This window comes from Talpa occidentalis, unplaced genomic scaffold (genome assembly GCF_014898055.3).
Source record: "Talpa occidentalis isolate TD23 unplaced genomic scaffold, MPIMG_talOcc4v2.1 talOcc4.12, whole genome shotgun sequence".
Taxonomy (NCBI): Eukaryota; Metazoa; Chordata; class Mammalia; order Eulipotyphla; family Talpidae; genus Talpa; species Talpa occidentalis.
The window spans coordinates 6,088,404-6,111,231 of record NW_023601212.1 but is presented as its reverse complement, the minus strand read 5'-3'; the positions used below and the strand labels follow the sequence as shown (position 1 = coordinate 6,111,231).

Genomic DNA, 22,828 nt, shown 5'->3' with positions numbered 1-22,828 from the left:
GCAGGGCTGGAGTATGCTTGAGTCTAGGTCACGAAGTCTCCAGGCCTTGGAGAGGAGGCTTCAAACTAAGTGACACCCCCTGGGGGAGCACAAGTATGTGCGCACAGTGCTGCCTGGCTCAACTCCTCACTCCACCACTGCTCAAAAAGTGCCTTCCAAGAAGTCACTTTCTGTGGTAATGTGCCCCACGCCGTGTGACTTAAAAGGATAGGGATTTATTGTCTCCAGATCTGGGGCCACATGTCCAAACTTAAGGTACAGCAGGGATGTGCTCCCTCTGCGGCTCCAGGGGAGGGGCCTTCCTCCCCTTCCAGCTTTGGGGGAGGGGGTGCATTCAGCACAAGCTGGCTATGACCCTCCCTTGGCAGCTGAACCCCAGTGCAGAGCATCTGTCTGATATTTGAGTCATTGTTTTTATTTTTTCATTTTTTAAAAATATTTATGCATACAAGAGCTGGGGTACATGCCAGAGGTGTGGGGGGTGAGAGGATTCACCAGAGACAGAGTGGGGAGAACAATCAGATCTACTGGAAATACACTGCTGAGGGGAGCAGCAGGCAATCTGGGAGAGGTCTGCCTCGCCATGTGGGTTGCTCCCTGGCCAGGAATCGAACTCGTGCTGCAGAGGTTGCAGAGTGCGTCATAGGCTGCATCTTAACCCCTTGTGCCACCAGGGTTGTTTTTAAATGAACCTAATTTTAGGGCAGTTTTAGATTTACAGAATTCAAATATTCTGTAGACAATGCTGAGTTCCCATGAACCACTACCCCTTGTCCAGTGTCCCCTAATTAACACTTTACCTTAGTGTAAAGCATTTGTCACTAGTAACAAACCAACACTGATACATTATTATTAACCGAAGCCCACATTTATTCATTCCCCTCACACACCTGCTCTCCTGTCCCTGGCAGGCAGGACTCCATGAGACACTGAGGCCCTTGGGGTTGAGGCGGTCTCCCCTGCCCCTTGCTCTGACACCCATGCAATTGTGAGGGGCCCTGGCCGGATGTCCTGCGGGACCACCCTGGTCTGGGTTTCCTGTCGTTTTTCTCACCGTCAGACTAGGTGGTGGGTTTAGGGGAAGACCTCGGAGGGGACGTGTCGTCTGCATCCTGACATGTCAGGACCCCCGGCTGTCTCTGATGTTGCCCCTGATCCCCTGGTCACTTGTGGCCAGGCTTCTGCTCTGCATCTCCTCCCCCTCCACACTGTCCTCCTGGGAAGGGGTCCTGGGGCAGCTCACACATAGTGGGGGCTGGCGCCTCCCTGAGGGCAGAGCAACACTGGGAATTCTGCAGGGGCCTCTTGTATCTATCCTATCATTTGTATCAGTATGGACCCATGGGTATTTACTTTTCTATTTTGGGTAATCTAATATTTCTCTTTGTGCTCAAATTGTTCCAGATTTAGCCAGTTGTTGCTCCATCTGGTCTTGTATATTCTTACTCTGTTCTAGAACCAAGAAGCTCCTTCCTTTTATTGGTGGTTCCTTAATAGAAACCAAGATCTGGAAGCGGGTGTGCTGTACTCCTTGTTAATGTGTTCAAAGGTTTTAAAATTAGATGCCATGGGGGCGGGGGCAAGGGGGGAGGTAAATGCTAAAAAAAACACGAAAATCCTACCGGCTAGCATGGAGGTTACCTAAGTAACCAGCAGGAGGGCTCCTCCACCTGGGAAAGGGAACAAATCCCTGGCTGCAGGGGTCAGGCCTGGGCCTCACAGCTTCTTCCACTTGCTGTCAGTGTGCGGGTCTTTGCGCCCCCCTCTCCCAGTCTGTTTCCTAGGCTGCGTGCCCCCAGGCCTTGGTGTCTCCCCCTTTGCGCCCTACACTGCGATCCAGGAGGGTTCCCTGGGAAGGAACTTGCAAACTGGAACAGGAACCAGCTTTTGGAAGAGGAATTGGGGATGGAGTCTGAATCCAGAGGGGCCCTCAAGGGGACAAGCCCTTCAGTCATCGGAGCCTGTTTTCCCACCTGCAGATGTTAGAAAAGCAAAAGGTGGGACGCATCACAACCTCGCGCGGTCCTCACTCAGGGGCCACACTGATCTCCGCGCAAAGCGCGTTGGGACTGCATACATGTGCAGCCGAAGCAGCAACATCCTAGGGCTGAGTCAAGCGCTACTTGGTGTGCTCAGGGTAAATTTCTTTACAAAGTGTAGGGTAAATAATTGTCAGGCTTTTCTCCCCTCGCCATTGGGATTGATGATGGATGCCTGCGGTCCTGAATGCATGGCGGGCCCCTGAAGTGGGGTGTGGGCACACAGAGGTGGGATTCACCTGGGCTGAGAAAGGTGCTTATAAGGGTGGCGTCGTGGAGAACCCGCAGACAACCAGAAGGGAACAAGCGAGAGACCAGAAGAGAACCAGCAGAGAACAGAGGCCATGAGAGAACGCCAGGGAGCCCAGAAAGAGTGAAGATTCACCAGGGGCTAGGAGGCCTGCCAGCCTCCTGGCCCCCCGGGACCCCTGCCTGCCAGGTACCTGGTAAAAGAACAGTAAAATCCTGAAAACGCCACCAAGGGCTCCAGGACTCCTTCACCCGTCTGCTCAGTCACAGAAAACCTGCCCTGTGCCCTTCCTGGCACTACACAAAGGATTTGCAGTTCGCCTTTTAAAACATGTATGTTGGGCCTCCCCTGGTGGCGCAGCAGTTGAGCTCTGGGCTGCGAAGCTGCCCGGTTCGATCCCCGGCCGCCGGCCCAGAGTCCCACATGGCGCGCAGACCTCTCCTGCCGCCCGCTGCTCCCCTCAGCAGTGTACTTCGTCAGTCTGCCTGCTCTGCTCCCCGCTCTGTCTACGGTGAATTCTCTCACCCTCCCGCGCTTCTGACTGTACCCAGTGCTTGTATAAATAAACAAATAAATCTTAAGAAAAAATAAAACATATATGTTACTGGGCCTCCCTGGTGGTGCAAGTGGTTAAGACACAACCTGTGAAGCTACCCACAGCTATTCCAGCACGAGTTCGAGCCCCGGCCAGGGAGCTACCCACATGGCGCGGCAGACTCTCCTGTCTCCCCGCTGCTCCCCTCAACAGTGGATTTCACTGGATCCGCCTGTTCTGCTCCCCGCTCCGTCGCTGGTGGATCCTCTCACCCCCGCACCTCTGGCCTGTGCCCCAGCCCTTGTATGCATGAATAAATAAATCTTAAAAAGCCACCACACACGTCACCGCACACACAGCGCGAGCACAGGGGCCACGCGGCGCCCCCAGCCCGGCGGCCGCGGCCTGACCCCGCGCGGTGGGGGCGGGGCCGGGCGCGCCGTCCCAGAAGCCTCCGGGCGCGGCCGCGCGCGCCGCGACTGTCTGGCCGGGAAGATGGAGGCGCCGGAGCCGGGGCGCTAGGGCACTGCCGGCCGCGGCCGCCCGCCGGCTCGGCGCTCGGGCCCGTGAGGCGGGTGAGCGCGGCTGCGGGGCGGCGCGGCCCGCGGAGGCGGGAGCGGGGGCGCGGGGGGGCCGGGGGGCCGGGGCCGGGCGGCGCGCAAAGGGTGCTGGGTAGCGGCCTGAGGGGCGGGGCCTGGGAGTCGAGGCGGCGGCGAGGGGTGCCCCGGGCGGACGGGGGTCCCGGCCCCGGAGCCAGGGTGAGTCGGGCGGGGCCTGGAGCGCGTTGGGGCGGGGCTGGGAGGTGATGGGGAAACCGGGGGCGGGACCTGGGGCCCTAGACCCGGAGCCTGCTGGGATCCCAGGGGTGGAGCTGGGGGCTCCCCGGGGAGCAGTGGGGGCTGCGCGGAGGGCCGGGAGGGTTTGTAAAGCAAAGGGTGCAGGGGCCGGGCTGGAGGACTTTGGGGCAGGGCCTGAGGTTGTGGGGTCCCTCTAGTGAGAACAGGCCTGGGGGCTCAAGGAGCGAATTGAGAGCGGGATCCAGAAAGCAAAGACTGAACGAGATGGGCCAGAAGGCGCTGGGGCCAAGTTCACAGACTGTGGAGGCGGCTGGCGGTTCTGGGGCAGGGCTTGAAGAAGTGGGGGGCCTGGGTGTAGTGTTTGGGGAAGATGGGGTTGATGGTAATTCGAGTCTATGGGGACTTTGTAAAGGTGAAAGGAAAGCTCCTATAATGGGTGCCAGGCGTGTAGCCAGGGCTGAGAAAACGCTTATTGCTGCTGTTTTTGTTCACTCCGGTTCCACAGCAAGTCCCTGACCCTGCCCGACACTCTCTCCCTCCGTCTGAGGAAGCAGCATCCCCCCCCCCCCAGGACTCCTTCAGGACACACCCTCGGATCCAGGGAGCGACCTATCAGTTTGCACTGCTCTCATCATTGCTCCCCTGGATGCCTGGCTCTGCCCTCCAGACAGCCAGAGGGACCCTCCTAAGGCTTCCATTCCCTCCCACTTGGTGGTACAGCCTGGTCAGCCCCCAGAGCCAAGACCTGCTCCCACACGTCGCCACCCTCACTGCAGCAGCCACACAGGCCCCCCAGCCACCCTTTGAACACCCTAGGCTTTTGTACTGTCTGGTCCCTGCACCTGGAATGCTATTCCCCAGGCCTGCGTGCCACACCCCTCACACCTGTGCTCAAATACTGCCTTCCCGTGCAGCCCCCCAGACCCGTGCGCAGGGGCTGGGACTGTCCGGTTTCCCTGGTGACCAGCATCTAGCAGGCTGTCTGTGAATGTGGTAACTGGCCTGTCCTCCCTCCCTTAGGAGCTGGGTGCCTCGGTGTGTGACCTGTGACCGGCAGGCACGATGGATCTGGCTTATGTCTGCGAGTGGGAGAAATGGCCCAAGAGCACCCACTGTCCATCAGTGCCCCTGGCCTGCGCCTGGTCCTGCCGCAACCTCATCGCCTTCACCACAGACCTCCGAAACGACGACCAGGGTATGCCCGCAGCCGCCGCTCCCCTCCCCACTCTTCCCTCGTGATGCGGTACCCTTGTTTCCCACTTGCCTGGAACATGTCATGGGGGGACTCCTGGGAGCTGCCCGTCACCCCTGTACGACCTCTCAGGGTTTCTTTGTCCGTGACGGGGTGCTGAGAATCTCAACCTCATAGAGGTGCAAAGGGCAGGTGGGGCTCGTGCCAGAACTGGGATCACTTCTGTGTTATCAAATAGGCTGAGGGGTGTGTGGAACTGCAGCTTGTTGGAGATGTATGCCCCAGTTTCCAGACTGTCCATGTTACCGTTTGGCTTTTGAAAGCCTCCAAGGTACCTTAGTGCCAGCCAGTTTCTCTTCGTTGTTTGAGTAACGTGTGCTCATTAAAGGACATTTTAAAAGGCTAGAAACTTGGAATAAGGACAAAGAACCCCCCATTACCTTCTGAAGAGATGCCCACTGTCAGCATTTTGGGGTCATTTCCTTCCACTTCTTTCTTGATTTTTTTTTTAGAGATTTATTTATTTATGCATGCAAGAGCTGGGGTACAGGCCAGAGATGCAGGGGGTGAGAGGCTTCACCAGAGACAGAGTGGGGAGCAGAACAGGCTGACTGATTGAAATACACTGCTGAGGGGAGCAGTGGGGAGACAGGAGAGGTCTGCTGCACCATCTGGTTTCTCCCTGGCCAGCTGGAGATCGAACTCTTGCTGCAGAGGCTTGTGTATTGCTTCATAGTGCGGTGCTTAACCCCTTGAGCCACCAGGGATGCCTCCTTCTATTTCTTTAAAAACGTAGTAGGCACACTGGCAGCCAAGTCACCGGCCTGTCGTGTTCTCCTATAGGACCAGGCCTGCTCATTGTGGTCAGCAGTGGTTCTGGTTCTTCCTTTTGGGTTTGATGTGCCCCAGGCTCCTCAGCAACACCTCCTGGGATCTGCAGGTGCTTTGGGGCCGTGTGTCTGTCACCATGCTGACGGTACCTTCTCTTGATCCGCAGACCTGACCCGCATGATCCACATCCTGGACACAGAGCACCCCTGGGACGTGCACTCCATTAACTCGGAGCACAGCGAAGCCATCACCTGCCTGGAGTGGGACCAGTCAGGTGCGAGTGGCCTGGGGTCCTGCACGGCATGGGGCAGGGGAGGGGCAGTGCTTGCCCTGATTCCGGAATCTCAGAGCGGGATGCTCCGTCTTTCCCTGGTCATGTTGCTGGAGTCCAGAGCTGGCACTCAAGTCCTTTATCTGTGGCTCTGCCGCCATCGCTCTTCTCATTCCCTGCATCCAGAGTTGTTTCTGAAACATGCCTTCTGTCACTCCCCTGCTTCCTCCACCAGGCTGACTCCTTCCAGCCATTGTCATGTGTGGGTCGCTGCTCCTGCCGGTGTGGGTGTGTGTGACTTAGGTTTAACGATCCTCCCTCCCCCTACCAGGCTCCCGGCTCCTGTCAGCTGATGCCAATGGGCAGATCAAGTGCTGGAGCATGGCTGACCACCTGGCCAATAGCTGGGAGAGTCCTGTGGGCAGCTTGGTGGAGGGCGACCCCATCGTGGCCCTGTCCTGGCTGCACAACGGTGTGAAACTAGCCCTGCATGTGGAAAAGGTGGGTGTCCTGCCCAAGTGAGTGGTGCAGAGGTCATTAACCCTGCGTGTCACCAGCCACCCTGCTTCTTCCCGCCAGCACCTCTCACCTCTGGTGTAAGAGCTGTGGTGGGCCCAGATCTGACCAGTGGTCAGCTCTCAGTAGCCTGTGTTCCAGTGGACCACGTTAACTGATGGCTGCTATCCTCAGTGCAGCACCTGGTTAACTGAGGGCTGATGTCTTCAATGAGTCACCCATTTAACTGGTGGCTGTTTTCCTCAGAAGTCAGGCCACCCTCTGATTCAGTAATATCCTAGAGTTCTCTCTGTAGCCTGCTATTCAGCCGGGAGTCGCCTGGGTCAGGCACCTGAGTTCAAATCCTGACTTCACGCCTCTGTGTGTCACTTCCTTCACTTCACATGCTGCTGGGTCATAGTTAGGACTCAGTGAGGGGGCTGGCCAGGCCCTGCTGCAGGGTGAGGCCTCCAGCTGCTGCAGGTCCTCAGAGGCCTTTGTGGCCCCTGCACTTGCTGGGCTGGACCACTCCATGGACCAGGAAGCTGACCTGGATTGATGACCAGGAAGCTGGCAGTAGAGAGTAATTTTTTCTTTGTCACATCCCTGGGCCTGCCTTCCTCAGTGTCTGCGTGTCCTCAGTGTGTGGCCACAGCGCCACATGCCACTCGGTGGATCCCCCAGACACAGACCACTTTTGGCTATTTGGCGCATTTTTTTTTTTTTTTTTTTTTGCTGAAAGCTTTATCAAGGTAGAATTCCTATACCAGGCAACTCCTGGGGCCCGCCAGCGCCAACGCTTTGCTTCTGGTCGCCTGCTGAATGCACCACCTGTCTGTAGGCAGAGTCGGACTGGTTTCTGCACTGGGAAAACAAACCCCTGGCCACCAGCCGAAAACTTAGGGCGACTCTTTACAAAAAAAGGGTCGCTCATGCCTGTCCTCCATGATTCAGTCACTTAGTCTCCACCAGCGTCTTCCAGAATACAAGCAAGGAGCCTGACCGTCGGAGAAGGCCCTTACGTGGGGCTGTAAGCACTTGCTGAGCTTAAGTCCACGTGCTGGTGGCGTGTGCACATTGCTGCTTTATCTGTGGGTGTAGCACCCAGAAGTGGGGTGATGGGATCTTAAAAGCAGACCCCTAAAGTTTGGGTGGGAGCCTGCTCACTCCCCACTCCCCCTGCAGTCAGGCGCCTCCAGCTTCGGGGAGAAGTTCTCCCGGGTCAAGTTCTCGCCGTCGCTCACGCTGTTCGGAGGCAAGCCCATGGAGGGCTGGATTGCCGTCACGGTCAGCGGCCTGGTCACAGTGTCCCTGCTCAAGCCCAGCGGGCAGGTGCTGACGTCCACGGAGAGCCTGTGCCGGCTGCGCGGCCGCGTGGCCTTGGCCGACATCGCCTTCACAGGTGGAGGCAACATCGTGGTGGCGACGGCCGATGGCAGTAGCGCGTCCCCAGTGCAGTTTTACAAGGTGTGCGTGAGCGTGGTCAGCGAGAAGTGCCGCATCGACACCGAGATCCTGCCCTCGCTGTTCATGCGCTGCACCACCGACCTCAACCGCAAGGACAAGTTCCCCGCCATCACCCACCTCAAGTTCCTGGCACGAGACATGTCGGAGCAGGTGAGTCCTGCTTGGGACGCCGCTTCTTCTGGCCCCGGTAGCAGATCTCCACTCGCTTCTCACCCCATGGCTGTGGGGCCCTGTGTCCACACAGTCTTCTGGGGCTCAGCCTGGGCGGAGCAGGCCGCTCCTCTGAGGGTCCAGGGCTCCTCCAGCCTGTTGCAGCATCTACAGGGGCTGCATCCAGGCCCTTCCTCCATCCTCACAGCCAGCAGCATCTTCCCGTGCCTCTGCCCCTGACTCTCCGCCTCCCTCTATAAGGACCCTCGGGAGGACACTGGCCCCGGGAATGCAGAACCCCCACACTCCCAGGGGTCTCAATCTCCCTGTGGTCTCTTTACCACCTGACATGCCCACAGGCCCTGGGTTTAGGGTGGCGACATCTCCAGGGCTGCTATTCTGTGGACCCCACCAGGTCGCCTGGTCCCATCACACCATGAGCCCATAATGCCCCCAGCTTCCCCACACCCCTTGGGTTTCCCTCACTTTCCCTGGGAGGGCCATGCAGATGACCCTTGCTGTTCCAGTGTCCCTCCCCAGCACTGGGGCGGGCTGTGACCTCGGCATCATGAGCCCAGTGGAGGTGGAGGCCCGGGTGGGGGATGGGTAGGCTGGACTTGACAGGCCAGGAGCAAAACCCAGGTTTGGGGTGGGTCCTCACAAGCCTGTGCCATGTGCCTTCCCCTCCCAGGTGCTCCTGTGCGCGTCCAGCCAGGTAAGCAGCATTGTGGAGTGCTGGTCCCTGAGGAAGGAGGGGCTCCCCGTGAACAACATCTTCCAGCAAATCTCCCCCGTGGGTGAGTGTCCAGGGCTTGCCCCACGCCACCTGCGGTTACTGCGGATCCCTGCCCCAGAGAGCTCGGTCCTCCCCGTGGTCACCCAGTGGGCAAACACGCTCCTGTGGGGAGCTAGCGTGTGGTTGAGGCAGCGGCGGTGCAGAGCACTTGGGGCACCAGGCCAGAGCTGGGCCCAGTGGGCACAGAGATGAGCGGCGGGGGCGGGGGGTGGGGAGGCAGGGGGGGCAGGGAGGTGTGTACTGGCCTGAAGGCCACAGACTCCCCAGGAAGCCCTGGTTTAGGGTGAGAAGATGGGCTGACTGGGGGTGTTAACTGGGTTTGCCAAGAATGTGCCATGGTCCCCTGCCCTGTCCTTGCACCCGCATGAAGTCCTGCTTCCTCCAGCTTCAGAAGGACGCCAAAGGCCCCCCCAAGACTGTCATTTGCTCTTCCCTAACTTAGACCCTGGGGCATGCTCACCCAGCCTGAGATCACTTGGGTGCCAGAAAAGCTGCTTATTTCCATCCCCCTGAGTTGAGAGGTAACCCTCAGCCCCTGGTTTTCATGCCCACCCCTGTCCTAAGGACATGTTTGCTTGGCATATGAAAATGCCAGTTTTGGGGGGCTGATTATCAATAATGGCCCCTTGAGCTCCTGAGGAAGATGCAAGAAGGTTGTGACAATTAAACGTGGACAGTGAAACATAATCGGAGTAATTAAGCGTGAAGAGGGTCGTGGCCCCTTTCTCAGGACCCGTCCCCAGGCGCCGGCCATCTGGTCTGCACGAGCTTGGGGACAGCGACTGGCGTGACCCTGTGTGGTGGGCAGGGCTGAACAGGCGGTCACCAGCCCTGGGCTGCCTAACCCGGTCCTTTCCCCCTTCCCTCCTCCTTGGAGCTGTTTTGTGGGGTCTGTGTGCCCACGGCTCCTGGCTCTGGCACAGCTCTGCCAGGCCGATCTTGGCCCAGGTAATGGCCTCTGGACTCCAGCTTCCCCCTTCCTGCAACTCCAAGACCTGTAGCGCGGCCACTGCCTCCCCCACGCCTCCTGCGGGTTCCACCATTCTGGCCTCTCAGTTTTTATTCCTTTTCCATTTCCTCTCCCGCTTTCAGTGGGTGACAAACAGCCCATGATTCTCAAGTGGCGGATCCTGTCTGCCACCAACGACCTGGACCGTGTGTCTGCTGTGGCACTGCCCAAGCTGCCTATCTCACTCACCAACACTGACCTGAAGGTGGCCAACGACACCCAGTTCTACCCCGGCCTGGGTAAGGCTGCTCTGCAGCTGAAGGGGGGGGGTGGGGAGGGGGGGGGAGCGCTCAGGGCCTCGCCTCCTTTCAGCCTCCAGCAGTGCAAAGGGCCGTGGGGCTAGCTGACAAAAAGCCGTGCTCTTTAGCTGGAAGTGGTTGCTAGAATCAGTGAAAGAGGTCGGGGACATGGCGCTTCTCACGCAGCTGCCTCTTGCTGAAGCAGGCGAGGTGTCGCCCCGGCGCAGGGCCTCGAGTCCGGAACCAGCAGGGAGCGTTTGCACAGCCAAAGTGTGGGTCAAGGCCAGGCCTCTAAGTAGACATCGGCCGGAGGGGTCGGGCCGTCCAGTTCTTGGCCTGAAAATACTTCATTTGTTCCACTTCCAACCTTCCATGTGCAAGGACCCTTCACTATCCTGGCTTGTCAGTGAATCTTGAATTCTGGAAACCACACGCTCCCTGGAGAAGCAGATCTCAGTGTCTCTATTGGCAAAATATTTGGTTTCCAAGACAATTTGAAGTTTTGGCTGCAGGGACAGCCCCGGGCCTGTCCCCATGGATCACTCACTTATTTTCCTGGAACGCTGACCTCGCTGACCCCCCAGCCCTTTGTGGCTAGCCCCTACAAGTCCCGCTCCCAGGACTCGGGCCTTGGTATCCCTCTGCCTTCCCCAGCTTGTCCCTTGGGAATCGTGCAGTTCCCACGTCAGCTGAAACTATGCCCCCTGCACAGCCACGCGCAGCTGCTGCTCCTGGTCTCTGGGGCTGTTACCAAAGGCAGGGCACAGATGACTGAGGGGCGGCAGGCAGTGGGCGGCCTGGGGGGCAGGATGAGGGTGGCTGGGGTGGGGCGTGTGCCTCTCCACTGTGGCAGCCTCTGCTGGTGGGGCAGCCATCTCCCTCCTGATCCCCCAAATACCCCTTAGGGCTGGCCCTGGCCTTCCACGACGGCAGTGTCCACATCGTTCACCGGCTCTCACTGCAGATCATGGCCGTCTTCTATAGCTCCACGGCCCCGCGGGTCGTGGACGAGCCCACCATTAAGCGCCCGCGGACCACCGGCCCCACTGTCCACTTCAAGGCTATGCAGCTCTCCTGGACCTCTCTGGCCCTTGTGGGCATCGACAACCACGGCAAGGTAGGCTAACCTGTCGCCTCCGGAGCTGCCCGCCTGCCCTGTGAGGCCAGCGCCTCTCAGAGAGAGCCCCCTCCCCTCCTGCTGTTGACAGCCAGCCCCCGCTGCCAGTCTGGGCCCTCACTCTGAAGCCGCGTTGCTGGCAAAGGAGGAGCGGTGCGGGTCCGCAGCCCTAGAGTCACTGGGCGGGTCAGGCCTCGCAGCAGGCATGTGCAGGTGCGTGGTCGAGGTCCTCCTCTGCCCTGGAGGAGCTCGTCCTCGACCTCGCAGAAAGAGACAGCAGTGCGCGCACACACACTCACACTTGCTCAAGCGGAAATGCAGGGTGCACTCGGCGGGGGACTGCCCACCCCGGGCTCCTCCTGTGGTCTCACGGGTGCCCACCCCTCCCCGCCAGCTGAGCATGCTGCGCATCTCCCCCTCCATGGGGCATGCGCTGGACGTCAGCCTGGCGCTGCGACACCTCCTCTTCCTGCTGGAGTATTGCATGGTGACCGGCTACGACTGGTGGGACATCCTGCTGCACGTGCAGCCCGCCATGGTGCAGAGCCTGGTGGAGAAGCTGCACGAGGAGTACACGCGCCAGAACGCCGCCCTGCAGCAGGTGCGCTGTGGGCTGGGCCCCCGCCCTTGGCCTTGAGAGTCCCGCAGAGTGGAGCCCTGCATTTTACAGCCCCTTGTGCTGCCCGACTCTTGCCCCCAGTTGGGTGCGTCTTTTCCTTCCTGCAGACGGGCGTGGTGCCTCCTGTGGTCAGGAGTGAGAGGTCAGGGGGACGGAAGAGAAAAATGAGTGTGTAGGTGAGGCGGTTGTGCCCCTAGAAAACCAGCCTTTTTGAGGGTCTTTAAAGCTAAGCAGTCCGGCAAGGTGACTGTGGGAGATCACACACCGAAAAGCCCATGCTGCCTGGCCTCCGCCAGCACCGCCGCCGAGAAAACAGACAGGAAGCCAGGCCCTGCGCACTGCAGCCGCCGGGACGGTGTGAGGCGTTTTTAGAGTGCTGGAGCACAGGCCGGGCGGAGCGGGCCGCACCACTGGTATCCCCAGCAACAGGAGACTCGTGTCTCAGACGCCAGCTCTGTGCATGCACCGTATGCTTTAGTCCTCGCGTGGGCCCTGAGGTCAGGGTCTCCCCAGCACCACTGACATCAGGACCAGACCGTCTCTGGCGGGGGTTATCCTGGGCACAACAGCATCTGTGACCCCCACCCCGTGGCAGGAGCACCTGCCCTGCCGCCCACGTTGGGACCTTGCCCGCCTGCGAAATGGGCTCTCACCCCTCTGAGCCATAAGAAGGCCAGCGAGGTCAGGCAGCTTGGACCGGCTTGCCTGACTGGTCCTCCTGCTGCAGGTCCTCTCTACCCGCATCCTGGCCATGAAGGCCTCGCTCTGCAAGCTGTCGCCCTGCACGGTGACCCGGGTGTGTGACTACCACGCCAAGCTCTTCCTCATCGCCATCAGCTCCACGCTCAAGTCGCTGCTGCGCCCACACTTCCTCAACACGCCCGACAAGAGCCCTGGCGACCGACTGACCGAGATCTGTGCCAAGATCACTGACGTCGGTGAGTCCGGCCCCCTCAGCCACCCTACGCCTCACGGGTCAAGTGTTGTCTGCGCGTGACTACACAGCCCTCCCGAGAGTGAGAACTGCGTGACTTGGTGTAGGACCGTCCTCCCCTGTCGTAGGAGTGTGCGTGGTGTCTTCTGGGTGCCAGGTGGGGTTCCCATGGAGCTGGCACTGGTGTCCTGTGAGTGCAGGCATGAGGGCTGAGGAGGCAGAAACATCTGGCTCTCAGAGCCTTCGCTCGCTATGGGGCTGTGCCTGGGTGACGGCATCCCAGGAGGAGGAATTGCCTTTGCAGAGCGGGGGGCGCGAGGGGAGCTAAGGGTGTACGCGCAGGTGGCCCACAGGCACTAGACACCCCAGTTCTCTAGACCTAGCTTTCCTTTAAGTGCGAAGGGCTGTGTCCAGATTGGTGGAGTCCATGCCCCACATGCTCTGAGCCGAGGGGGACCCACTGCACAGTCCCAGGGTGCTGGGTCCAGCTCTTTCCTTCAAGGTCACCCCACTGGCTTATTTTCAGTGTCTGTGTCAGCCCTCCAGGGCCCAGGGCCTAGGGTCTGCTCAGCAGGCACTGAGTAGGCACTCAGTAGGCACTGAGGGGTCACAGAGGTGTGTTGGCCCGTGTGGCATGTGTGTGCACTGTGAGGTCCCGGGCTCCTAACCGCTCTCTCTTTCCAGATATTGACAAGGTCATGATCAACCTCAAGACAGAAGAATTTGTCCTGGACATGAGCACCCTGCAGGCACTCCAGCAGCTCTTGCAGTGGGTGGGCGACTTTGTGCTCTACCTGCTGGCCAGCTTGCCCAACCAGGTGCGCACCGCCACCCCTCCCAGCGGTCCCCCACGCCCGGCAGGACCTGCTGAGAACTGAGATGCTGCACATGTTGAGATACACAACCCAAGTGCCTCCCCCCAGGGCTCCCCACTGCGGCCAGGCCACAGCTTCCTGCGGGATGGCACCTCCCTGGGCATGCTGCGGGAGCTGATGGTCGTCATCCGCATCTGGGGCCTGCTGAAGCCCAGCTGCCTGCCTGTGTACACGGCCACCTCGGACACCCAGGACAGCATGTCCCTGCTCTTCCGCCTGCTCACCAAGCTGTGGATCTGCTGTAAGTTATGGGGCCCTCTGCTCCCATTCCCTCCCAAAATACAAGTGAGGCCCCCCCACGAGATTATACGCCCTGGCAGGTGAGCCCGCTCTGTTGGTCCCTGCTGTTCCCGCAGCACCCAGCACGGGTCAGGCATGGCGTGGGGCCTGTGCTACAGGGGCGGCGGCCAGGCACTGTCTGCTTGTCTCGTGTACCGAGATTGTCTACCTGTGGCTGACCAGACTCTGGCGATCAGATGCTCACTGGGTATTTTCTAAATAAAAGAGTGGGCCTTTTTTTTTATAGAAGAGACTGGGGCAGAGGGGACAGGAACTCCCAGGCCCACCCCAGAGGTCAGGGGCCTGAGCCCGGTGCTCTGTGACCTCCAGGAAGTCCTTGCGGGAGCTAGGTGGGCGGTGCGCAGGCAGGGCCGCTGACGCGCTCTCCCCGCAGGCCGTGACGAGGGGCCCACCAGTGAGCCAGATGAGGCGTTGGTGGACGAGTGCTGCCTGCTGCCCAGTCAGCTGCTCATCCCCAGCTTGGACTGGCTACCCGTAAGCGATGGCCTGGTCAGCCGCCTACAGCCCAAGCAGCCCCTGCGCCTGCATTTTGGTAAAGCTCCATCTCTGCCCGGCAGCACCACCACTTTGCAGCTGGATGGCCTCGTCAGGTGCGTGCCTGTTCCTGCTCCAGGTCTTGCCACCTGTTGCTCCTTTCTAGAAGGTCCTCCCCAGAGCCTACCTGACTCCTGCCAGTTACCCCTGCTTCAGGACTTCTGCACATCCTGTGTCTGCTGCTTCCTGACTCACCACTGACCTCGGCTCCTAGTGCCCTGCACGCCCCCCTCCTGTCAGGTCAGCTTGTGATTCATGCCCTGGTCACTTGTACCCCGCCTCTCCACACGGAGTGCCCTCGAGGCTGGCCCCGGTGACTTGGTCTCCAGCCCTCTGAGGCGAGGCTGGTACATGTGACTCGTGACCCCAGGTCCCAGGGAACTGAAGTGCACTGCAGGGTCCATGGGAGACCTGGAGCTAGTCAGGTCATCTTTTTGGGGAGTGGGTGGGTGTGGAGTTACCCCAGTGTCTGGCAGCACCAGGGGCTGGGGTTTTATAGGTGAGTAAACCGTAGCTCAGGAAAGTGTGGGTCACTCACCCACATAGCCAGGAGGAACCGCCCAGATAGGCGCAGGGTGCAGGAGCGGGGGTGCCTTCCTCCCTGCGTCCCACCTCCAGCGAGCTGACCCAGCAGCGCCTTGACCTTCCCGCATCTTTCTCATTGTGGTGGGAAGAACTGCCTGGTGAGCCAGGTTTTGGTTGGGGTTTGGGTTTCAGAAAAGGGGAGTCTGGCCATAGATGAGTCTTTAAGTTCTTTGCTTTTGCAGCTTCTGACCGCATTTAATGGGATGGTCGCGGCATCGCGCCCCCTGCTGTGCCAGCGCGCCCCAGGGGCAGCTTCTCCTGCCAGGTCTCAGATGTCTTCCCAGGGACTCCGCGCCCTAGGGTTGGGTGTGCCTGTGGCGGCGGGTGTGTGGGACTGCACACGCGTGCACACACCCTTTTCCATCACGAGTGTCATACACTGCACCTTGGAGACGGCTCTGTCCCAGCGTACGTGCGGCTGTTACGTGTGCGCGGGTTCCAGGCCTCACGCACTCCTCTTGTCTGCAGGGCACTGGGCCAACCCAAGATCGACCACCTGCGGAGGCTGCACCTGGGAGCCCACCCCACAGAGGAGTGCAAAGCCTGCACCAGGTGAGCGCCCGCCCGCCCCGCCCCTGACTGCCACCCCCCAGCTTCTGTTTCCCACCTGCGGATGGGGGGTTGGGGGTCTCGTGAGTCCTGCCTGCCGGCTGCCCGGTGGTCACGAGCGTGCTTCTACGAGGGCTGCGGCCGCCTCTGGTCCCAAGTGTCTGGCCTGGCAGCGTCGACGCTGGGCAGGGGCAGGGTGAACATGCAGGAAAGGCTGCGCCCTGTGCTGCACTTTGCGGTATGACCCAGATGCTGCGGGATACCTGGACGCAGGCACCCCTGAGTGGAGCTCCACCCCCAGCACGCCTGAGCCAGGAGGGAAGGGTGCAGGGAGGGGGCCAGGACAGCCTGTGCCTTGAGCCCCTGGGGCAGTGAGGACATGCGAGTGAGAGAGCAGACCTGGGGCAGGGGTGCCTGGCGAGTATGGGGGAGCAGCTTGAAGCAGGTGGTGCCTGAGTGTGGAGGAGCTGTCTTGGGGGAGGCCTGGGACAGGAGGGCCTGGCCGGTGGAGGGCAGTCCCGTTAGCACCCCCTGACGCTGCAGGTGTGGCTGCGTCACCATGCTCAAGTCACCCAACAAGACGACGGCCATCAAGCAGTGGGAGCAACGCTGGATCAAGAACTGCCTGTGCGGGGGACTTTGGAGGCGGGTGCCCCTCAGCTATCCCTGACGGGGCCAGGCCTGTCGGCAGATCCTGCACTGGGGACAGCATTCCACACTCCAGACCTTCCGTGGACTGGCATAAAGCAGCCTAGCCTCTCCGGGCTTCGTCTACCAAGACTGGCATCACCGTAACTGGACAAGCAGGCACGGAGCTGCCAGAAGCCTCGGTGGGGTAGCAACGGCCCAGAGAGCAATGCTCTCCCTCGGCGCCTGATGGCGACCCCAGGAGGTGGGCCTCGCCTCTTCAGGCCGGGCCACGGCCCTTGCACTGCCCTTTAGGGACTCCCAGGGGCCCCTCCAGATGCCTCAGGCCCCAGTCTAGAGCGCGCAGCCCGGGGATCTGTCCTTGCAGTGGGGCTCTCAGGCGACACACACGTATCCAGGTGGCTCCGCAGGCCCAATAAACACCCTGGGAGTCACAGACCTCGTGTGAGCATCATGAAGCCCCCCCAGACCCCATGCCGTCCCACTCCCTGTTCTCCACCCCACAGTTGGGGTGTTTCCGTGTTCCTGGGCACATGGTCCGCCGCTGGGAACCGGCTGGGCAGGGGAGGGGCACCCTGCCTGCCTTGTTCACCGGGAGGGGCGGGCTTCTGCAGCGGGCGGGCTGCCTCCTCCGGGCCCCTTCCTGCACTGCTCAGGTCCCGCGCCCCCCAGGCATCGTGCCTTCTGCTGCCAGCCACCTCTGGCGATTATGACCTGCCCCCTGCGGGCCTCTAGACAGCGCTTGCCTGCTAAGTGGAAATTGGTTCTGTCTTCCCTCTGGAAGGCTCTGGGGAGGCCGGCTTCTGTGGGAACCCTGCAGGAAGTAAATGGCTGTGTGGCTGGGCTCCCGCCGAGATACCACTGGACATGAGCTTCCTGGGCTTTTAGGGGGATGATGGGCACCTGGGGAGCCCCATTACCTGGACCAGGGGCTGCGTGTGAAGCCCACCTGCCTGGCACAACACTTGAACAGGTCCCCCCGCCGGCACCCTCTGCGGGGACTTGCGGCGCTGGGCCAGCACAGGAGGCTGGGGGAGCTAGCTGCAGCCTGCCCCCGCCCCTCCCTGAGATGGACCCGCTGCTGCCCACCGCTTAGTGAACAGACGCGGCTGCCTCCCAGGCGGCTGGCTGCTGCGCAGTGGGTCAGGCCGTCGCGCCAGCCAAGGAGCCTGTCCGTGCAAAGCGCTGCTGCTAAGATTGCAGGAACGGGTTCCCGGGCAGTTTGGGGGCAGGGGTAGGCACCAGGCCTTTCCTCCGTGGAGGTCAGTTTCTCTGGGCCTTCCCGTAACTCTGCTGCCCATGCGTGGGGCTGGTTATCTTGCAGCGGTCTCACAGCAGACGCCGAGTCTTGGGCGCTGCTCTTTGCTGCTGCTTGAACCTGGGTGGCTCCTGCTTGTACTGATGGTCCTGGGCAGGGAGGTGATGCTGTGACCTCCGAGATTGGCGGGAAACTGCCCTGGCCTGCATCTGGGAGCCTGGGCAGCCGTGCCACGGGAAGCCCAGGGCATGTGGGGCAGCCACGGGCCGGCACTCAGCTGGGGAGCTGCCAGCTTAGCCCAGCGCGCATCAGGCACTTCTGGTGGCTCCAGTGCGTGGTCCCCAACAGGAGATGTGGTGGCCAGGAGACGAGCTCCCTGGCTCCCTGTGCACTCTGGTCCCGACCACAGAAGCAGAGCTCAGTGGTCCCCAGGGTGGTTTTACACAACTAAGTTCTCAGTGGTTGGTTACATGGGGATTGCCAGAACATGCCTTAAATTGTGACAAGCCTAGGCACAGAAGTGCCTGGCTGTCCTCAGGCATGGGGCGCACCCTGGCAGTCTGGGGTGGTGGTCTTGCTGGGGGGCCCTGTTGGAGTGGTTGGAAGGGTTGTGGGTAGTGATGTTCCCCCGCCCCCAACCTCGGCTGTCAGTGCATCTCGAGTTCCTGCCCCTGGGGCACTTGGAGTGCTCCTGCTCAGGAGTGGGGCCAGTTCTCAGGCAGCATATCCCAGGTGCCCTGGGATCTCATGGCCCCGTACAGCCAGGGCTGCGTGCGCCCCACGGAGAGACGAGAAACAAGAACACTGCAGGCGGCTGAGGCTCGCATGGCTCAGGCTCAGGATGCATCTCCCTCCTGTTGCCCACAGACTCCATCCCTGGCAGGCACTTCCACCTGGGGCCCACCGTGCAGCCAGGTGAGCTGCAGAGTGCCCGGGACATTTGCATTTCCGATGCGCAAGGAACACGTTTTCATTATAAGTCTCCCAAACAGCACATTGGAGATACTTATAAAAAGTATTTTTCTGAAATTCCCATTTACTGGACGTCTGTTTTTTTGTTTGCTAAATCTGGTCATCTGTCTGCACCTGGCGTCGTCCATGCCACCCCTGGCGTTCTCCCTCCATTCAGGAAGTAGCTAGCGAATGAGTGTCTCGGATGGCTGAGTGGCCAGCAGTTAAGTTTCCCTCCTTTAACTGTGTGCAGCGCTGACCTGCCCACGGCAGCTGAGGGCGCCTGGTGCTCTTGCGCTGTGTGCAGTGACCAGGGGATGCTTAGTGTGGCTCCAAGGTGAACGCACCATAGTAAAGGCCAGTGCAGGGTCTAGTGCCAACTCTCCAGTGCCCACTGGGGCGCTAGACCTCACCTCTCAGATTTACTAGAACCCTCTGTAGCCTGGGCTTGAGCTGGTGGGGGTGCGGGGGTTGCTGGTAGGGGTTGGGTGTCAACGGCTCCCCTTCCACTCAGTAGAACAGCCTCAGGGTCTTGGGGCTGAGTTTTGTCCTTTGTCACCTCCCTCCTCATTGCCCAGGAGGTAAGCAGATCCAGGGGGGCAGTGTGTCACCTGTGCCCCAGCCGGTGCGGTGGGTCCAGGACACCTGCAGACCTCATTCTGTGAACCTCACAGCACTGGGGATGCCTGTGAACGCAGGTAGGGGGCCCTGGCTTCAAATCTAGGCTTTGCCCAAGAACAACTGTGTGACCTTAAGAGAGTCCAAGGGTGGAGTGGGGGGTAGGGTGGGGAAAGCAAACGTTGAAAAATGAACAATAATGTAAAAAATATATTCAAAAATAAAGAAGAGTCCAAGGGTTTCGGGACCTCTGCAGCATGAGTTCAGTCCCCGGCCAGGGAGCTACCCACATGGCGCAGCAGGCCTCTCCTGTCTCCCCGCTGCTCCCCTCAGCAGTGGATTTCAGTGAATCCACCTGTTCTGCTCCCCACTCTGTCTCTGGGGAATGCTCTGGTGCGCCTCTGGCCTGCACCCCCGTGACTATGCATCAATCTTAAAAAATATATGCATCAATCTTAAAAAAAAAAAAAGTCCAAGGGTTTCTCTGCGCCTAGTTTGCCCCCGGGGACGCCAGGGGAGCAAAGAGCTCGGCCTCGGGAGATCTCCGTGTGCCGAGGTCTCCGTCCGGGGCAGGACCCCGCGCAGGGAAGGGCCTCCGGTTTGCTGGGGCAGCGGCTGGAGCGCGGCCGCGCCGAGGGGCCCTTGGGTTCTGCGGGCGCCTCTGGCTCCGGGGAAGAGCGAGGGCGCCGCCGTGTGGCCGAGCGACGTGCGGCGGCCCCCGCGCGGTTCGAGGGCGCCCACGGGCCCCCGCCCTTCCGACGGCGACCAGCCCGCCTCCCCACCCGCCCGGGCTCCCCCCGCCTCCCGCACGCACCCCGCTCGAGAAAAGCTGGCGCAGGCGGGGCTGGATGCCGCGGGCTGGGGACTTTATTGCCGGGGCTTGGGGCTTGGGACTTGCGCCGCCACCCGCGGGCTCAGGCGCGCGGGCCCTCGGCCATCACGCCGTCGATCCAGGCCGCGTAGCTCGCCAGGCGCGTGTAGATGCCGGGCTTCTTGGGGTTGCCGCAGACGCGCGCGCCGGAGCTGACCACGGCCTCCGCCACGCCCGCGCACACCAGGGGCCCGCCGGAGTCGCCCTGCGCGGGGGGCGGGGCCGTGAGCGCCCACTCGCTGGGCCCCGCCCGGCCCCTCCCCGCCCCGTCCAGGCCCCCCGCCCCCGGGACCCCGCCCCGGCCCCCCGGGGCCCCGCCCGCCGAGCCCCTCACCCTGCAGCTGTCGCGGCGGTTGCTCTCTCCGCACATCATGCGCTCGGTGATGGCGCCGTCGTGGAACGCGCGCTGGTTGCAGACGGCGCGGTCGAGCACCCGTAGCGCCAAGTGCTGCAGGCGGTCGGGCCGGCGGCCCGCGTGGCTCACCACGCCCCAGCCCGCCACGTCGCAGAGCGAGCCGGCGGGCACGTCGCGGTCCTCGCGCTGCCAGGCCAGGGGCTGCACGGCGGGGCCCAGCGCCGCCTGCTCAGACAGCTGCGGGCGGGCGGGTTGGGGCGTCAGGCGTCAGGCGAGGGGCGCGGGGCGGGGCACGCGCAGCAGGAGGGGCAGCGGCTGCCATGGGCGCGAGGAGCGAGAGATGCGCGTCGGGGCGGGGCCCCCGCGGGGACTACGGCTGGGCTGGGGCGGGGTGAGGGCTGGGGGCCAGGGCTGGGGGCTGCGCGCGTCGGGGCAGAGCCCTCAGCGCAGCGGGAGGGGCCGGGGCCGGACTCGCCAACCTGCAGCAGGAGGAGGTCGTGGTCCGTGGAGTCGGGCCGGCTGTCGGGGTGCGGCACTGCGCGAAGCACGTCGTACAGGCGCTTGGACGGCTCGGGCTGCGACAGCGAGTGCGCGCCCAGGAGCACCTGCACCTTCCCTTCCGCCCTGGAAGCGGGGTGGGTCCTCGTCAGCGCCGCGCCCCAGCCCCACCCGTCCCTGCCCCCGCGCCCCGCGCCCCGCGCCCCGCGCTCACATGTCTTCCAGGCAGTGCGCGGCGCTCAGCACCCACCGCTCCGACACCAGGAAGCCTCCGCACACGTGCCGGCCGTCCAGCTGCACCGAGGCCATGTAGGGCCGCGCGTGGGACGGCGCCTCTCGGCCGCCCAGGATGCGGCCCCGGGGCTGTGCCGCTGCGGGCAGAGGTGGGGGCTTCAGGGAGGACTGCGCGCCGCCTTCACCCCTCCCGCAGGCTGCTCGGCCCCCCCAGCCCCAGAATTCCATCCTTGGAATCCTCCCCAACCCCAGAGGAGCAAACTCCCGCAGTGCCAGAGAGGAGACCCCCGGAGGCCGAGGGTGCTGGGGCCTGGATCAAATTCCATCCCCACAGGCTGTGCTAAACACTTCAGATTAAACAAGAAAACTCCGACTGCCCCAACCAAAAGTTCCCGCCAGCCTTTGCCCCACCAGCTGCCAGTTTTCCTCTGTGGGAAATTCAGATTCTCACTGTGGAGAAGACTCAGACTCAAAAGCCAGGTTTCAGATTCATAGCCTTAAGAATTCCTTGACTGGGGCCTCCCTGGTGGTGCAGGGGTTAAGTCTCAGCACTACCAAGCCATCCCCAGCCACTGCAGCCTGAGTTTGATCCTGGCCAGGGAGCTACCCACATGGCACAGCAGACCTCTGCTGACTCCCCGCCCCTCCCCTCAGCGGTGTATTCATTCAGTCCACCTGCTCTGCCCCCCACTCTGTCTCTGATGAATCCTCTTAACCCCACTCCCACCCATGGCCTGCACCCCAGCTCTTGTATGCATAAATAAATCAAATAATCTTGGGCCTCCCCAGTTGCGCAGCGGTTGAGCGCTGGGTTGCAAAGTTGCCCGTAGCCTCTGCAGTGCCGGTTCCATCCCCGGCTGCCGGGCGAGGGTCCCACATGGCGCGCAGACCTCTCCTGCCGCCCGCTGCTCCCCTCAGCAGTGTACTTCGTCAGTCTGTCTGTTCTGCTCTCCGCTTGTCTCTGGTGAATCCTCTCACCCTCCCGCGCTTCTGACTGTACCCGGTGCTTGTATAAATAAATCTTTTTTAAAAAAAAAATCAAATAATCTTTTTAAAAAATGAATTCCTTGACTTTTCAGAACCTTCCATTCCATGGCCCTGCCCCACTCTGCCCACCCAGTGGGGCTTCCTACAGTTCTGTTGGGCCCAGGGGCCCTGCAGGCTGGAGCCCCAGCTGTCGCCACAACTGCAGACCCACTCACCGCATGTGGCAGCGCTTAGGAGGACCAGCGCCGCTACATGCAACACGCAGTTCGCCATGATGCCTCTGTGGCCCCGACACAGACACAAGCGGGGAGCTGGGAGTGCTTTTATGTGGGTGGAGGGGGGCGGGCAACTCCCACATGCGCTCTCTGCCAGTGGGCAGCGGTCCAGCTGGGGAAAGGGGAGCCTGCCTGCGCTGCCTCCACCCTCCCCACGGGGGGGGGGGGGGGGGACACGGGACTTGGCACCAACATCAGGCAAACTGCTGCCGTGCCCCTGCCTCCCACGTGAGGAGGAGACCCTCAATGAGCAGGAGGCTGCATGGAGGACTGGACCCAACACCCAGCCCCCTCCCCTGGCCCGGTCCCCGGAACACCCTTCTAGCCCTAAAGTTGCTCAACACCAGCTGGAACCAGTTTGTAAACAATTGACTTCCCCATTTGTCTGCTCCTTCCGTCTCTCCCTTCCCCCTGCAAACTGGAGAGAGGGGTGAGAGGAGTCAGGGGAAGGTCACCCAAGACCTCCCCGAGCCTGAAACACCAAACAAGTAGAGTGTTGGGGTGTGGCACGGTGGTGCGGGGCCGCAGGAAAGAATACTGGGTTCACGT

At 61.5% G+C, this 22,828-nt stretch overlaps 2 protein-coding genes across 4 annotated transcripts; one reads left to right on the top strand and one right to left on the bottom strand.

The window, feature by feature from the left end:
- Positions 1 to 3,356: 3,356 nt before the first annotated feature.
- Positions 3,357 to 18,538, top strand: MED16 (mediator complex subunit 16). 3 transcript variants are annotated; one of them, XM_037504909.2, is made up of 15 exons: positions 3,357 to 3,399; positions 4,642 to 4,816; positions 5,811 to 5,918; positions 6,247 to 6,416; positions 7,596 to 8,027; positions 8,719 to 8,824; positions 9,916 to 10,071; positions 10,977 to 11,188; positions 11,583 to 11,789; positions 12,535 to 12,745; positions 13,426 to 13,559; positions 13,665 to 13,857; positions 14,290 to 14,506; positions 15,504 to 15,587; positions 16,128 to 18,538. In XM_037504909.2, exons 2-15 carry the CDS (start codon positions 4,684 to 4,686, stop codon positions 16,252 to 16,254), a joined length of 2,490 nt encoding a protein of 829 aa, XP_037360806.1. In that variant the 5' UTR covers positions 3,357 to 3,399; positions 4,642 to 4,683; the 3' UTR covers positions 16,255 to 18,538. The 3 variants fall into 3 exon arrangements, with proteins under 3 accessions (XP_037360806.1, XP_037360807.1, XP_037360805.1); XM_037504910.2 differs by lacking the exon at positions 3,357 to 3,399 and adding an exon at positions 3,534 to 3,582; XM_037504908.2 differs by lacking the exon at positions 3,357 to 3,399 and having other exon boundaries at positions 3,779 to 4,816.
- A 1,371-nt stretch (positions 18,539 to 19,909) lies between these two features.
- Positions 19,910 to 22,283, bottom strand: CFD (complement factor D). The gene is made up of 5 exons (XM_037504930.1): positions 22,220 to 22,283; positions 20,998 to 21,154; positions 20,765 to 20,909; positions 20,265 to 20,522; positions 19,910 to 20,135 (listed from the first exon to the last, which is right to left on the bottom strand). Exons 1-5 carry the CDS (start codon positions 22,275 to 22,277, stop codon positions 19,974 to 19,976), a joined length of 780 nt encoding a protein of 259 aa, XP_037360827.1. The 5' UTR covers positions 22,278 to 22,283; the 3' UTR covers positions 19,910 to 19,973.
- Positions 22,284 to 22,828: the final 545 nt, after the last annotated feature.

What these genes read in the sequence shown, in the direction of transcription:
- MED16 (XM_037504909.2), top strand. Translation starts at nt 4,684, where the DNA reads ATGGATCTGGCTTATGTCTGCGAGTGGGAGAAATGGCCCAAGAGCACC. An exon ending in CACGAGACATGTCGGAGCAG is followed by an intron (nt 8,028 to 8,718) that starts GTGAGTCCTGCT and finishes TTCCCCTCCCAG; the next exon opens with GTGCTCCTGTGCGCGTCCAG. An exon ending in CCAGTTCTACCCCGGCCTGG is followed by an intron (nt 10,072 to 10,976) that starts GTAAGGCTGCTC and finishes AATACCCCTTAG; the next exon opens with GGCTGGCCCTGGCCTTCCAC.
- CFD (XM_037504930.1), bottom strand. Translation starts at nt 22,277, where the DNA reads ATGGCGAACTGCGTGTTGCATGTAGCGGCGCTGGTCCTCCTAAGCGCT. An exon ending in CCTAAGCGCTGCCACATGCG is followed by an intron (nt 21,155 to 22,219) that starts GTGAGTGGGTCT and finishes CTCTGCCCGCAG; the next exon opens with CGGCACAGCCCCGGGGCCGC. An exon ending in GCGCACTGCCTGGAAGACAT is followed by an intron (nt 20,910 to 20,997) that starts GTGAGCGCGGGG and finishes CCCCGCTTCCAG; the next exon opens with GGCGGAAGGGAAGGTGCAGG.